Below are 15,271 nucleotides of genomic sequence, written 5' to 3' on the forward strand. Positions count from 1 at the left end.
AATTACAAAATTACAAAATTACAAAATTACAAAATTACAAAATTACAAAATTACAAAATTACAAAATTACAAAATTACAAAATTACGCGACATTTTTTGGAAGTGTTGGCAAAATTTAAGAAAATTTACCAGATTTCGGCTTTAGTGGTACCTTAAGCTGAGAAAATATACTATACCCTCAACTTCATATTTGAGATAAAACCACTTAAATATAAAGACACATTAAAATAATTTATGTTTTAAAGCGTTACTTAATTTTCAAATGCCGATATCAATTTGTGAAATAAATTTCAATACAATGCCGTTAAAGATCAACATACATAAAACTCATTAAAAAAGATGGAACGGTATTTTCAACTCGCTGGTTCTCGGGCATAACTCAACCAACCGGGACATTTTTTTGAGTGAATTATAAGGATGTTTAGATGATCTTTAAACTTTGCAGAACTCGATTTGATCACATCTGTAAATTATGCGATCAAAAACGTCGTTCCAACTTTTGTTTGCTCTATTAAAAAAAATCGCCCGAAAATCCGCGGAGACAAGCCCAAAAATCTGAGAGGTGAAGTTACCGTTCCAACGTTTTAGGGAGGCTTGGGTATCCGTGTATATTGGACATGCGTTGGGCGTCCCAGTGTTAATAATTTCAAAGATATTGAAAAGATTGAAAAAATAACTTATATTTATTATTTTTTTTTTATTTATTTTGAGGTAATATCTCAGCAACCAAAAGTTGGATCAAAAATCTTAAATCGTAGATAATTGCCTATTCAAACAACTGAAAAAAAAAATTAAATCAATTCCAAATTTTAGCTCAATCTTTTTTTAAATTTATCAAAACATAGCAAATTCAATTTAAAGTAAGAGTAAGACTTAAACAATTTGGATGTCCATGACTAAAACAATGATTTTTAGCGCGTTGTCTACAACTTTGCCAAAGACACGAAATCGGTTTTTTCGATTATTTTCACATAACTTTTGTTAGTACAGCCGAGCAATTCTATACAAAATCGGTCTTTATTCTTTAATTTTAATTTTTTTTAATCCATCTGAAACTTTTTTGGTGCCCAAGCCATTTTGCATCATTAGTTTGTCCATATACTGCCCACCATTGAAAAAACAGCTAATATCCACTTTTGGCAAAAACGAGATATTAGCACCAGGTGGTAGAGGATGTTCCAACGCATCTTCTGGAACTTGAATTTTACTGAAATAGTGTTTCGACTTGGCTGCCGATGCGAAAAACTAAACGGCTAATATGCCTCTCTTATGGTAAATTACTTTGACGGAGATTTTGTGACAAACACTAAAACGCGTTTTTCTCGGAATACTTGATTTGGCATAATAGCCGAATTTTCAATTATGGGCAGTATAGTTTTCCATACAAATTTGGCAGTAATGTTAATTAAAAAATCTGTATCTTTTGAAGAAATTTTGGGTCGGTTTGGTGTCTTCGGCAAAGTTGTAGGTATGGATAAGGACTACACTGAAAAAAAATGATAAATGGTAATTTATTTTGCTGATTTTTAATTTCACTTTTTGTCATTAAAACATGATTTGCAAAAAAACACTATTTTTTTTAATTTTGCCAACTTTTCAGAAATTCCCAGAACGGGCAAAAAATATTTGTTTGAGTGATGAATTTTTGAATCATTACTGATTTAAAAAAAAATCGAAATATCGACCGCAACTTAATGTCAACTTAATTTTTCGATGTAAAATCGAATTTGCAATCTAAAAGTACATTAGTGAAATTTTCATAAAGTGCACCGTTTTAAGTTAGACCTATTTTTAGGTAACTTTTAAAAAAATAGTTGCTGTTATTAATTTAAAAAAAATAGTGCCCATGTTTGCCCACTTTTGAAAAAATATTTTTGAAGTGCTTTTTTTGAACTTTGTTGCTGAGATATTGCTATGCAAAGATTTAAAAACATAAAATTGATGTTTACTAAGTCTCACCCAAACAACCCATAATTTTCTTATGTCGATATCTCAGCAAACTAATGGTGCGATTTTCAATGTTTAAAAATAAAACTTTCGTTAAATTTTCCGATCTTTTCGAAATCAATATTTTCAAAAAAAAAAATTATGACTAACATTTCAAAAGGTCGTCATATTGAATGTTTGTCCCTGTCTCTAATTCTTGTATGGAGAAAAAATATTACACAGCTCGACTTTTTTTGGACACACTGAATCATTGGAATCAATCATGCTTAATTAAAAAGAAAAGTTGCTTTAGTTTGGATTTTTATGAATGTTTGGAATAAAATTAATATTAACAAGGAGCTTTTATAACTAGATATATTCCTTAAAATAAAATGAAAATATTTTTTTCCGGAAACAAAACTTTTTTTCTTTTTTAATTATTAATTTTGATTTTATGAAAATATTTAAAAGCGCATTTTAATTAAATCATGAATGCTGTTTAATAGCATAATAGCTTTAATTCCTAAAGCATATTTATTCTGGATGCTATTAATTGCACTGCAATTCCATAATTTTGAATACATATGTTTTACTAAGTTGCTTGTTTTGTTGAGAGTTTTTTTTTACTTTCTGTACCATTTAAATAAATTGTTATGCTGTTATTATTTACCTTAAACTTTGAGATGTCATACTTTTTTCACACCTTTAAGTGAATTTCTGTTTTTTTAAATATATTATGTAATTGGTTTTAATGGCTGTAACACCATTACACAAATTAAAATGTTTTGTATTTGACCCAATGTCACCCCCTCTAAAGGGTGAGTTTGAGTTAATTTTAAAACGATTGGGATTTATGAACGGTGTGATTATACTAGCCATATTCTGGGAAAATCATTCATTCAGGAACATTCCCCGACATTATTTATTTCGATATATTTTGAAATATTTTTATTGTGTAGAAATAACAACAGTAATATCGTTTTTTTAACAAAAGTCACCACCACTGACGGTATATCATTTGTGGATAAACATTTTTGAAATCTATACTTATTTTGTTTTTTTAAAGATTTTTCACCTGGGAGGAAAAAGCCACGTGGCCATATAGGGGGGGGGGGGGTTGGCGTGAAACCACGAAAAACCATGAGGGGGGAGGGGGGGGTCAAAAATTCTCCAAAAAAAGGCCACGTGGTTTATGCACGACCCCTTTTGTCCTATTAACTTTAGAAAAGTTTATCAGATCTTATTTTTTTGGAATCGTTGTAAAGGTCTTTTGTTTACGCATAGAACGATGGTTCTAATGATTGATTCAAATATAAAAAAGTGTACATTTATCACTTAAGTGATCATAACTTTTTCTGCACTTTTGATAGGGTTGTCAGATTTTTTATTTTTTTCAAAAAACTAGATAATTAAGACTTTAGTGCTCTAGCTTTTGAAATAACTTTTGATAGAGTTGTCACATCTCCAATATCCAAAATTCAATATTCATATTCACTGGTAGCCCCCATGATAGATCCAGACATATTTTTTTCTTACAGTTAGGCATTTTTTTTTCAAAGTTTTTGTCAATGTTTCAAAGCTTTCGGCAAAAAAAATTGAATAACAAGCCAGAATATCAACATTTCAAAGCAAATCGGATAGAAAATGCATGATACAGCAGTACAGTCGATTTGCAATCATAAGTTTAAAAATAATATTTTCTTTGCGGAAAAAAAAACATTTTGCGGTACTGTACAACGAAAATTCACAAAAACTCAAAATATTTTTGAATTATCCAAACATGTAAAATAAGGATTATAAACGAAGGAGAATGAACTTTTGATAATTTTCAGCTACATAATTACATACAAATCTGCCAAAAAATAAGTTTCAAATATTTTAAACGAGCCAGAACAAACTAAGTATGATTATTAATGCAAGAAAATGCATTTTGGATTGTTCCCAGTTGATTAAACTTATTATCCGTTAAAAATATTTAAGATTTTTTTTTCTGACGGTATTGATAGATAAAATTGAATATAAAATTGTAATTAAAAAAAAACAATATACTTCCCATTAAATGACATTTTGCATGATTGCCAAAAAGTATGAAAAGGTTTTCCATGTTTTAAATGATTAATTATTTTCGGTACATTGTAACTCGTTTGCTATCTAATGAAACGACTGTGCCAAGGTGATAAAATATCACAAAACACCAAACAATTGGCGATATAATCTGCGCTATAATTATTTAATAATAGTTGAACCAATTTATCATTATATTTTGTGTTTGACAAAATTCCATTAAAATTTTTTTTTTCGCTAGGAAATATTCTGTTGGTTCAGAAATCTGTCTCAAAGACGTAATTTCTCTTCAACTCATTGACACATTCTCACATCCATTCAGTTCCTTTCTTGCATGCAAGCTAATGAAAATTCCATGAAAAACCAATTGACAGTCCCTTCTTCGTTTCATTCATGTACACCCTACAAAGCAGATAATACACCTTGTCCACTGTTGCTCGCACATATCACAAAGCCAGCACAGATCAGCAACACCAAAACATGAACTACCTGGAGAATTTGCTGATCTACTTCAGCAATCTGTCCACGTTCTACATTTTCAGTGTGGCCATTTCGGTGGCCGTAGTGATTCTGACCATCTACATCGGAACGGTGACCCGGTTCACGCTCGGCACGTCGGGAGAGGTCACCGTCGAAAGCAAGCATCAGGTATTTGGGATTTGGGCTGGCTCAAGGTCATTATTTGTCTTTCTTTATGGAACTGTTATGATATTGCTGTTGCAGAAATCGGTCAGTGGAGGAGGTTCGGGCGAAGGCGATGAGGGTAGTGATGCAAGTGACGACGACACATTTGGAAGGATTGAATCCGTGGGACAAATCAAGACGGCCAAGCTAAAATCGCTGGAGAATACCCTTACGGACGAGCAAAGGCAGGAGGAGAGAGAGTAAGATACTTTTTTTTTCATTTTGTGATGTGTGAGTATTTTACGATTTTTAACTTTGCAGAATTGAAAGAAAGCAATTGGCAGCCATATTCGAGCTCCTGAAGAAACAGAACGATGAATTCAGCTTGGGCTCTAATCTGGACGAGGACGACCTCCACGAGCAGCTCAATCTATATCGGTGAAACAGTAATGATATAATCTCAAATTGAAATAGTAGTTTTGCATGATTCTAGTCAAAATGCCGAGAAGGTATGAACAAATGCAACACTGTGCAACATTTACCAAAATATGTATTAAATTGAAAAGTTTTTGTATTTTCAAATAAATGAACATATCAGCAGTGCTGAAAATGTCAGGGGTCATGACGCGATAATCGGCGACGCTGACACGAATTTTTCAGATCCATTCACTGAACCGCAAAACCATGACATAAACAAAATCAGTTGAAAATACTGTCCAAATCTGAACCGAATTTATGATAATGGTGATAAATTGCCGAACTTTTAATAGTACTTTAGGAAACAAGTTCCAAAATGATTATTTTTAAGCACGAGTCGTACATTCATCCAACAAGGCACAGTCAAGTAATACTTTTCGATAATATTTTGATTTTTAACACATATCGTCGCTGTCTTGCAATCTTGTCTCACGTGGGCCAAATTGAGTTAAGAACGCCATTTTGGGCAATTCACAATGCCTCACCTTTTGACTTTCACAGATCCCCAATATTCGATTCCAATCCTGCTATCTTGACACACCCTGAAACTTGCTGTAAGTGCGACAATTGACCAAAGGTCAGAACGCGTTTGACACACGTAACTGCCCAACTACTGTAAACATTTGTAATTATAACTTGGGACTCCGCCAACCAAATTCAAACAAACTTCGAGACAATGTAGAGAATGGTCAACCAAACAAAACGTGTTTGTTATTGTTTACATTGCGCGCTCTTTTTTGTTTATTCAAGGTCAAACATTAAAACGCGTGTTTCTCGGAACGTCAAAATGCGACCTGCGACAAGATAGGGGAAATATACCCTTTCTAATCAAACACTTATCTTCATCATATGGAGAGTTTGATGCTCGATTAAAGCTCCAAAAATACTATTTAGGCTACCAGCAACAGCACCGCCTCGACTAAGCACACAAATATATGCCACTTACTTGCCAAAAAGATCAAATGTAATGCACTTTTGATCATAATTTCTATTTTGCGAGACCATTTCTCATCATTTTGTTGGCACACACACCCACACGCAAGATGATTTCACTTGTGCTAACGTTTTCAAAGCGCTTGAGTTATGAAATTGCTTCCAACTACCGGCAACATGTTCTTTTGCACATTAGTTAGTCACTCACTTGAAAAATAATCCCGAAACATGTAAATAACAAGCAAGCGCCATCAAAGAAACAAAGGCGCCAAGTCTTTTGACGTTTGACTTTTGACGACCCATTCCAATCGAAGGCTGAAGAAAACCGAGCGAGGAGCGAAGGCAAATAAAGAACAAAGGGTTCCCCGAGCAGACGGAAATAACTTGGGAATAACATTTTTTTAAATTTGAAAATACTTGGCAAATAACATTTTATGTTATTTATAACAAGATTTGTTATTCGCCGTTATGATTTTTTGTTATTGGATTGTTATTTTAATAATAGACTTATAACATTTTTAGTTATTCTTCGTACAAATCACTGTTATTCTTTTTTGTTATATTAACAACTAATCCGATCATCCCAATAACAGTTGGAGTTATTTTTCCATAACAAAAAATGTTATTCCAAAGTTGTTTTGGCGTTTAACCAGTATCACACCAATAACAAATTTTGTTATGATAACATAAACTGTTATTAAACTCTTATCTGCCCCTGATCGCATAAATGTCCCATATGCATTTTCATTGTTTTTGAGTTATTGATGCAGTTTTGTTCAAAATCGTGTGATCTTTCAGAAAAACCTATAACATCCAGTACGTTGTTCTAGAAATCACGAGGAAATCCAGTTTTTATGTGAAAACATAACACGTAGCCTTATGTGTGGGACAAACTTCTAATGCGTTTTTCTCAGCTTGCTGTGTTTGCATATGGGACATTTATGAGAACATGGGCAGTTATGCAAAGTGAATTTTTCAAGAAGATTCCATAACACTTTTTGTTATTTTAACAGTCTTTGTTATTGAAATGGCATGAACTAAGCTGAAAATAGAAAAATGGGCGTGGCTCAATGCATTCTCGTCTGATTAGAATACACTTGGGAAATATTTTTTTTAAATGCTTATTAAAGGAATAGAATAACTTTTAGTGAAAGAGAAAATAAACAGAAATGTTCGCAAAAAGTAGCTCTAATCGTTGGTGTACTTGGTTTTAGTAAATTTCAAGGAACACTCCAGATTATCCAGCATCATTCAAACACGACCGCTTATTAGGCTTAAAATGGGTATATTTCCCCTAGACGACAATCTCGATTTGAAAACTTTTTAGTTAATTTTTTTTCCAAATGTAAGATGTATGGCAAATGTATGGCTCTTGATATGAAATAAAAGAACGCATGTTTAGTAGATTAAAATATACTATTTTATTATTAATTTTGCTTGATTTCGTCACAAGAGCTGTTATGTCCATCCATATAAAGCTCCTACAGCGACTACTTTCCTTTTTTTTACATAAATATGCTGTTTTGCTTTTTGCTGCATACGACCAAAGTTTTATTTTGTTTTACAAGATCTACCTAATGTGCTCAATGCTCGCTCCTATCCTTTGAGACTGTCTCCCGGTTCGCTTGGCTTAATACGTGTGTGACTGATCTTCAGTTTACTTTTACACATGATTCCACAATGCAATCAAACATCAACACTTATCCTATATCTCGCTTGCTGTAGCAATGATCTCATCACATGTCCTCACGTTCTCACATACACAGTTATTACTATCGTACTAGTAGGAAATTACAAAATTACAAAAATACAAAATTACAAAATTACAAAATTACAAAATTACAAAATTACAAAATTACAAAATTACAAAATTACAAAATTACAAAATTACAAAATTACAAAATTACAAAATTACAAAATTACAAAATTACGCGACATTTTTTGGAAGTGTTGGCAAAATTTAAGAAAATTTACCAGATTTCGGCTTTAGTGGTACCTTAAGCTGAGAAAATATACTATACCCTCAACTTCATATTTGAGATAAAACCACTTAAATATAAAGACACATTAAAATAATTTATGTTTTAAAGCGTTACTTAATTTTCAAATGCCGATATCAATTTGTGAAATAAATTTCAATACAATGCCGTTAAAGATCAACATACATAAAACTCATTAAAAAAGATGGAACGGTATTTTCAACTCGCTGGTTCTCGGGCATAACTCAACCAACCGGGACATTTTTTTGAGTGAATTATAAGGATGTTTAGATGATCTTTAAACTTTGCAGAACTCGATTTGATCACATCTGTAAATTATGCGATCAAAAACGTCGTTCCAACTTTTGTTTGCTCTATTAAAAAAAATCGCCCGAAAATCCGCGGAGACAAGCCCAAAAATCTGAGAGGTGAAGTTACCGTTCCAACGTTTTAGGGAGGCTTGGGTATCCGTGTATATTGGACATGCGTTGGGCGTCCCAGTGTTAATAATTTCAAAGATATTGAAAAGATTGAAAAAATAACTTATATTTATTATTTTTTTTTTATTTATTTTGAGGTAATATCTCAGCAACCAAAAGTTGGATCAAAAATCTTAAATCGTAGATAATTGCCTATTCAAACAACTGAAAAAAAAAATTAAATCAATTCCAAATTTTAGCTCAATCTTTTTTTAAATTTATCAAAACATAGCAAATTCAATTTAAAGTAAGAGTAAGACTTAAACAATTTGGATGTCCATGACTAAAACAATGATTTTTAGCGCGTTGTCTACAACTTTGCCAAAGACACGAAATCGGTTTTTTCGATTATTTTCACATAACTTTTGTTAGTACAGCCGAGCAATTCTATACAAAATCGGTCTTTATTCTTTAATTTTAATTTTTTTTAATCCATCTGAAACTTTTTTGGTGCCCAAGCCATTTTGCATCATTAGTTTGTCCATATACTGCCCACCATTGAAAAAACAGCTAATATCCACTTTTGGCAAAAACGAGATATTAGCACCAGGTGGTAGAGGATGTTCCAACGCATCTTCTGGAACTTGAATTTTACTGAAATAGTGTTTCGACTTGGCTGCCGATGCGAAAAACTAAACGGCTAATATGCCTCTCTTATGGTAAATTACTTTGACGGAGATTTTGTGACAAACACTAAAACGCGTTTTTCTCGGAATACTTGATTTGGCATAATAGCCGAATTTTCAATTATGGGCAGTATAGTTTTCCATACAAATTTGGCAGTAATGTTAATTAAAAAATCTGTATCTTTTGAAGAAATTTTGGGTCGGTTTGGTGTCTTCGGCAAAGTTGTAGGTATGGATAAGGACTACACTGAAAAAAAATGATAAATGGTAATTTATTTTGCTGATTTTTAATTTCACTTTTTGTCACTAAAACATGATTTGCAAAAAAAACACTATTTTTTTTAATTTTGCCAACTTTTCAGAAATTCCCAGAACGGGCAAAAAATATTTGTTTGAGTGATGAATTTTTGAATCATTACTGATTTAAAAAAAAATCGAAATATCGACCGCAACTTAATGTCAACTTAATTTTTCGATGTAAAATCGAATTTGCAATCTAAAAGTACATTAGTGAAATTTTCATAAAGTGCACCGTTTTAAGTTAGACCTATTTTTAGGTAACTTTTAAAAAAATAGTTGCTGTTATTAATTTAAAAAAAATAGTGCCCATGTTTGCCCACTTTTGAAAAAATATTTTTGAAGTGCTTTTTTTGAACTTTGTTGCTGAGATATTGCTATGCAAAGATTTAAAAACATAAAATTGATGTTTACTAAGTCTCACCCAAACAACCCATAATTTTCTTATGTCGATATCTCAGCAAACTAATGGTGCGATTTTCAATGTTTAAAAATAAAACTTTCGTTAAATTTTCCGATCTTTTCGAAATCAATATTTTCAAAAAAAAAAATTATGACTAACATTTCAAAAGGTCGTCATATTGAATGTTTGTCCCTGTCTCTGATTCTTGTATGGAGAAAAAATATTACACAGCTCGACTTTTTTTGGACACACTGAATCATTGGAATCAATCATGCTTAATTAAAAAGAAAAGTTGCTTTAGTTTGGATTTTTATGAATGTTTGGAATAAAATTAATATTAACAAGGAGCTTTTATAACTAGATATATTCCTTAAAATAAAATGAAAATATTTTTTTCCGGAAACAAAACTTTTTTTCTTTTTTAATTATTAATTTTGATTTTATGAAAATATTTAAAAGCGCATTTTAATTAAATCATGAATGCTGTTTAATAGCATAATAGCTTTAATTCCTAAAGCATATTTATTCTGGATGCTATTAATTGCACTGCAATTCCATAATTTTGAATACATATGTTTTACTAAGTTGCTTGTTTTGTTGAGAGTTTTTTTTTACTTTCTGTACCATTTAAATAAATTGTTATACTGTTATTATTTACCTTAAACTTTGAGATGTCATACTTTTTTCACACTTTTAAGTGAATTTCTGTTTTTTTAAATATATTATTAAATTGGTTTTAATGGCTGTAACACCATTACACAAATTAAAATGTTTTGTATTTGACCCAATGTCACCCCCTCTAAAGGGTGAGTTTGAGTTAATTTTAAAACGATTGGGATTTATGAACGGTGTGATTATACTAGCCATATTCTGGGAAAATCATTCATTCAGGAACATTCCCCGACATTATTTATTTCGATATATTTTGAAATATTTTTATTGTGTAGAAATAACAACAGTAATATCGTTTTTTTAACAAAAGTCACCACCACTGACGGTATATCATTTGTGGATAAACATTTTTGAAATCTATACTTATTTTGTTTTTTTAAAGATTTTTCACCTGGGAGGAAAAAGCCACGTGGCCATATAGGGGGGGGGGGGTTGGCGTGAAACCACGAAAAACCATGAGGGGGGAGGGGGGGGTCAAAAATTCTCCAAAAAAAGGCCACGTGGTTTATGCACGACCCCTTTTGTCCTATTAACTTTAGAAAAGTTTATCAGATCTTATTTTTTTGGAATCGTTGTAAAGGTCTTTTGTTTACGCATAGAACGATGGTTCTAATGATTGATTCAAATATAAAAAAGTGTACATTTATCACTTAAGTGATCATAACTTTTTCTGCACTTTTGATAGGGTTGTCAGATTTTTTATTTTTTTCAAAAAACTAGATAATTAAGACTTTAGTGCTCTAGCTTTTGAAATAACTTTTGATAGAGTTGTCACATCTCCAATATCCAAAATTCAATATTCATATTCACTGGTAGCCCCCATGATAGATCCAGACATATTTTTTTCTTACAGTTAGGCATTTTTTTTTCAAAGTTTTTGTCAATGTTTCAAAGCTTTCGGCAAAAAAAATTGAATAACAAGCCAGAATATCAACATTTCAAAGCAAATCGGATAGAAAATGCATGATACAGCAGTACAGTCGATTTGCAATCATAAGTTTAAAAATAATATTTTCTTTGCGGAAAAAAAAACATTTTGCGGTACTGTACAACGAAAATTCACAAAAACTCAAAATATTTTTGAATTATCCAAACATGTAAAATAAGGATTATAAACGAAGGAGAATGAACTTTTGATAATTTTCAGCTACATAATTACATACAAATCTGCCAAAAAATAAGTTTCAAATATTTTAAACGAGCCAGAACAAACTAAGTATGATTATTAATGCAAGAAAATGCATTTTGGATTGTTCCCAGTTGATTAAACTTATTATCCGTTAAAAATATTTAAGATTTTTTTTTCTGACGGTATTGATAGATAAAATTGAATATAAAATTGTAATTAAAAAAAAACAATATACTTCCCATTAAATGACATTTTGCATGATTGCCAAAAAGTATGAAAAGGTTTTCCATGTTTTAAATGATTAATTATTTTCGGTACATTGTAACTCGTTTGCTATCTAATGAAACGACTGTGCCAAGGTGATAAAATATCACAAAACACCAAACAATTGGCGATATAATCTGCGCTATAATTATTTAATAATAGTTGAACCAATTTATCATTATATTTTGTGTTTGACAAAATTCCATTAAAATTTTTTTTTTCGCTAGGAAATATTCTGTTGGTTCAGAAATCTGTCTCAAAGAAGTTATTTCTCTTCAACTCATTGACACATTCTCACATCCATTCAGTTCCTTTCTTGCATGCAAGTTAATGAAAATTCCATGGTTCACCAATTGACAGTTCCTTCTTCGTTTCATTCATGTACACCCTACAAAGCAGATAATACACCTTGTCCACTGTTGCTCGCACATATCACAAAGCCAGCACAGATCAGCAACACCAAAACATGAACTACCTGGAGAATTTGCTGATCTACTTCAGCAATCTGTCCACGTTCTACATTTTCAGTGTGGCCATTTCGGTGGCCGTAGTGATTCTGACCATCTACATCGGAACGGTGACCCGGTTCACGCTCGGCACGTCGGGAGAGGTCACCGTCGAAAGCAAGCATCAGGTATTTGGGATTTGGGCTGGCTCAAGGTCATTATTTGTCTTTCTTTATGGAACTGTTATGATATTGCTGTTGCAGAAATCGGTCAGTGGAGGAGGTTCGGGCGATGGCGATGAGGGTAGTGATGCAAGTGACGACGACACATTTGGAAGGATTGAATCCGTGGGACAAATCAAGACGGCCAAGCTAAAATCGCTGGAGAATACCCTTACGGACGAGCAAAGGCAGGAGGAGAGAGAGTAAGATACTTTTTTTTTCATTTTGTGATGTGTGAGTATTTTACGATTTTTAACTTTGCAGAATTGAAAGAAAGCAATTGGCAGCCATATTCGAGCTCCTGAAGAAACAGAACGATGAATTCAGCTTGGGCTCTAATCTGGACGAGGACGACCTCCACGAGCAGCTCAATCTATATCGGTGAAACAGTAATGATATAATCTCAAATTGAAATAGTAGTTTTGCATGATTCTAGTCAAAATGCCGAGAAGGTATGAACAAATGCAACACTGTGCAACATTTACCAAAATATGTATTAAATTGAAAAGTTTTTGTATTTTCAAATAAATGAACATATCAGCAGTGCTGAAAATGTCAGGGGTCATGACGCGATAATCGGCGACGCTGACACGAATTTTTCAGATCCATTCACTGAACCGCAAAACCATGACATAAACAAAATCAGTTGAAAATACTGTCCAAATCTGAACCGAATTTATGATAATGGTGATAAATTGCCGAACTTTTAATAGTACTTTAGGAAACAAGTTCCAAAATGATTATTTTTAAGCACGAGTCGTACATTCATCCAACAAGGCACAGTCAAGTAATACTTTTCGATAATATTTTGATTTTTAACACATATCGTCGCTGTCTTGCAATCTTGTCTCACGTGGGCCAAATTGAGTTAAGAACGCCATTTTGGGCAATTCACAATGCCTCACCTTTTGACTTTCACAGATCCCCAATATTCGATTCCAATCCTGCTATCTTGACACACCCTGAAACTTGCTGTAAGTGCGACAATTGACCAAAGGTCAGAACGCGTTTGACACACGTAACTGCCCAACTACTGTAAACATTTGTAATTATAACTTGGGACTCCGCCAACCAAATTCAAACAAACTTCGAGACAATGTAGAGAATGGTCAACCAAACAAAACGTGTTTGTTATTGTTTACATTGCGCGCTCTTTTTTGTTTATTCAAGGTCAAACATTAAAACGCGTGTTTCTCGGAACGTCAAAATGCGACCTGCGACAAGATAGGGGAAATATACCCTTTCTAATCAAACACTTATCTTCATCATATGGAGAGTTTGATGCTCGATTAAAGCTCCAAAAATACTATTTAGGCTACCAGCAACAGCACCGCCTCGACTAAGCACACAAATATATGCCACTTACTTGCCAAAAAGATCAAATGTAATGCACTTTTGATCATAATTTCTATTTTGCGAGACCATTTCTCATCATTTTGTTGGCACACACACCCACACGCAAGATGATTTCACTTGTGCTAACGTTTTCAAAGCGCTTGAGTTATGAAATTGCTTCCAACTACCGGCAACATGTTCTTTTGCACATTAGTTAGTCACTCACTTGAAAAATAATCCCGAAACATGTAAATAACAAGCAAGCGCCATCAAAGAAACAAAGGCGCCAAGTCTTTTGACGTTTGACTTTTGACGACCCATTCCAATCGAAGGCTGAAGAAAACCGAGCGAGGAGCGAAGGCAAATAAAGAACAAAGGGTTCCCCGAGCAGACGGAAATAACTTGGGAATAACATTTTTTTAAATTTGAAAATACTTGGCAAATAACATTTTATGTTATTTATAACAAGATTTGTTATTCGCCGTTATGATTTTTTGTTATTGGATTGTTATTTTAATAATAGACTTATAACATTTTTAGTTATTCTTCGTACAAATCACTGTTATTCTTTTTTGTTATATTAACAACTAATCCGATCATCCCAATAACAGTTGGAGTTATTTTTCCATAACAAAAAATGTTATTCCAAAGTTGTTTTGGCGTTTAACCAGTATCACACCAATAACAAATTTTGTTATGATAACATAAACTGTTATTAAACTCTTATCTGCCCCTGATCGCATAAATGTCCCATATGCATTTTCATTGTTTTTGAGTTATTGATGCAGTTTTGTTCAAAATCGTGTGATCTTTCAGAAAAACCTATAACATCCAGTACGTTGTTCTAGAAATCACGAGGAAATCCAGTTTTTATGTGAAAACATAACACGTAGCCTTATGTGTGGGACAAACTTCTAATGCGTTTTTCTCAGCTTGCTGTGTTTGCATATGGGACATTTATGAGAACATGGGCAGTTATGCAAAGTGAATTTTTCAAGAAGATTCCATAACACTTTTTGTTATTTTAACAGTCTTTGTTATTGAAATGGCATGAACTAAGCTGAAAATAGAAAAATGGGCGTGGCTCAATGCATTCTCGTCTGATTAGAATACACTTGGGAAATATTTTTTTTAAATGCTTATTAAAGGAATAGAATAACTTTTAGTGAAAGAGAAAATAAACAGAAATGTTCGCAAAAAGTAGCTCTAATCGTTGGTGTACTTGGTTTTAGTAAATTTCAAGGAACACTCCAGATTATCCAGCATCATTCAAACACGACCGCTTATTAGGCTTAAAATGGGTATATTTCCCCTAGACGACAATCTCGATTTGAAAACTTTTTAGTTAATTTTTTTTCCAAATGTAAGATGTATGGCAAATGTATGGCTCTTGATA

At 32.6% G+C, this 15,271-nt stretch overlaps 2 protein-coding genes across 2 annotated transcripts; both read left to right on the plus strand.

Moving 5' to 3' along the window:
- Positions 1-4,391: 4,391 nt before the first annotated feature.
- Positions 4,392-7,807, plus strand: LOC120415252 (matrix-remodeling-associated protein 7-like). Its single transcript, XM_039576718.2, has 3 exons — positions 4,392-4,638; positions 4,714-4,874; positions 4,936-7,807. Exons 1-3 carry the CDS (start codon positions 4,471-4,473, stop codon positions 5,054-5,056), a joined length of 450 nt encoding a protein of 149 aa, XP_039432652.1. The 5' UTR covers positions 4,392-4,470; the 3' UTR covers positions 5,057-7,807.
- A 4,458-nt stretch (positions 7,808-12,265) lies between these two features.
- LOC120415231 (matrix-remodeling-associated protein 7-like) lies at positions 12,266-15,257 on the plus strand. The gene is made up of 3 exons (XM_039576688.2): positions 12,266-12,507; positions 12,583-12,743; positions 12,805-15,257. Exons 1-3 carry the CDS (start codon positions 12,340-12,342, stop codon positions 12,923-12,925), a joined length of 450 nt encoding a protein of 149 aa, XP_039432622.1. The 5' UTR covers positions 12,266-12,339; the 3' UTR covers positions 12,926-15,257.
- Positions 15,258-15,271: the final 14 nt, after the last annotated feature.

The sequence above is a fragment of the Culex pipiens genome, chromosome 2 (assembly GCF_016801865.2).
Source record: "Culex pipiens pallens isolate TS chromosome 2, TS_CPP_V2, whole genome shotgun sequence".
In the NCBI taxonomy this organism is placed as follows: domain Eukaryota; kingdom Metazoa; phylum Arthropoda; class Insecta; order Diptera; family Culicidae; genus Culex; species Culex pipiens.

What these genes read in the sequence shown, in the direction of transcription:
- LOC120415252 (XM_039576718.2), top strand. Translation starts at nt 4,471, where the DNA reads ATGAACTACCTGGAGAATTTGCTGATCTACTTCAGCAATCTGTCCACG. An exon ending in CCGTCGAAAGCAAGCATCAG is followed by an intron (nt 4,639 to 4,713) that starts GTATTTGGGATT and finishes TTGCTGTTGCAG; the next exon opens with AAATCGGTCAGTGGAGGAGG. An exon ending in CAAAGGCAGGAGGAGAGAGA is followed by an intron (nt 4,875 to 4,935) that starts GTAAGATACTTT and finishes TTAACTTTGCAG; the next exon opens with AATTGAAAGAAAGCAATTGG.
- LOC120415231 (XM_039576688.2), top strand. Translation starts at nt 12,340, where the DNA reads ATGAACTACCTGGAGAATTTGCTGATCTACTTCAGCAATCTGTCCACG. An exon ending in CCGTCGAAAGCAAGCATCAG is followed by an intron (nt 12,508 to 12,582) that starts GTATTTGGGATT and finishes TTGCTGTTGCAG; the next exon opens with AAATCGGTCAGTGGAGGAGG. An exon ending in CAAAGGCAGGAGGAGAGAGA is followed by an intron (nt 12,744 to 12,804) that starts GTAAGATACTTT and finishes TTAACTTTGCAG; the next exon opens with AATTGAAAGAAAGCAATTGG.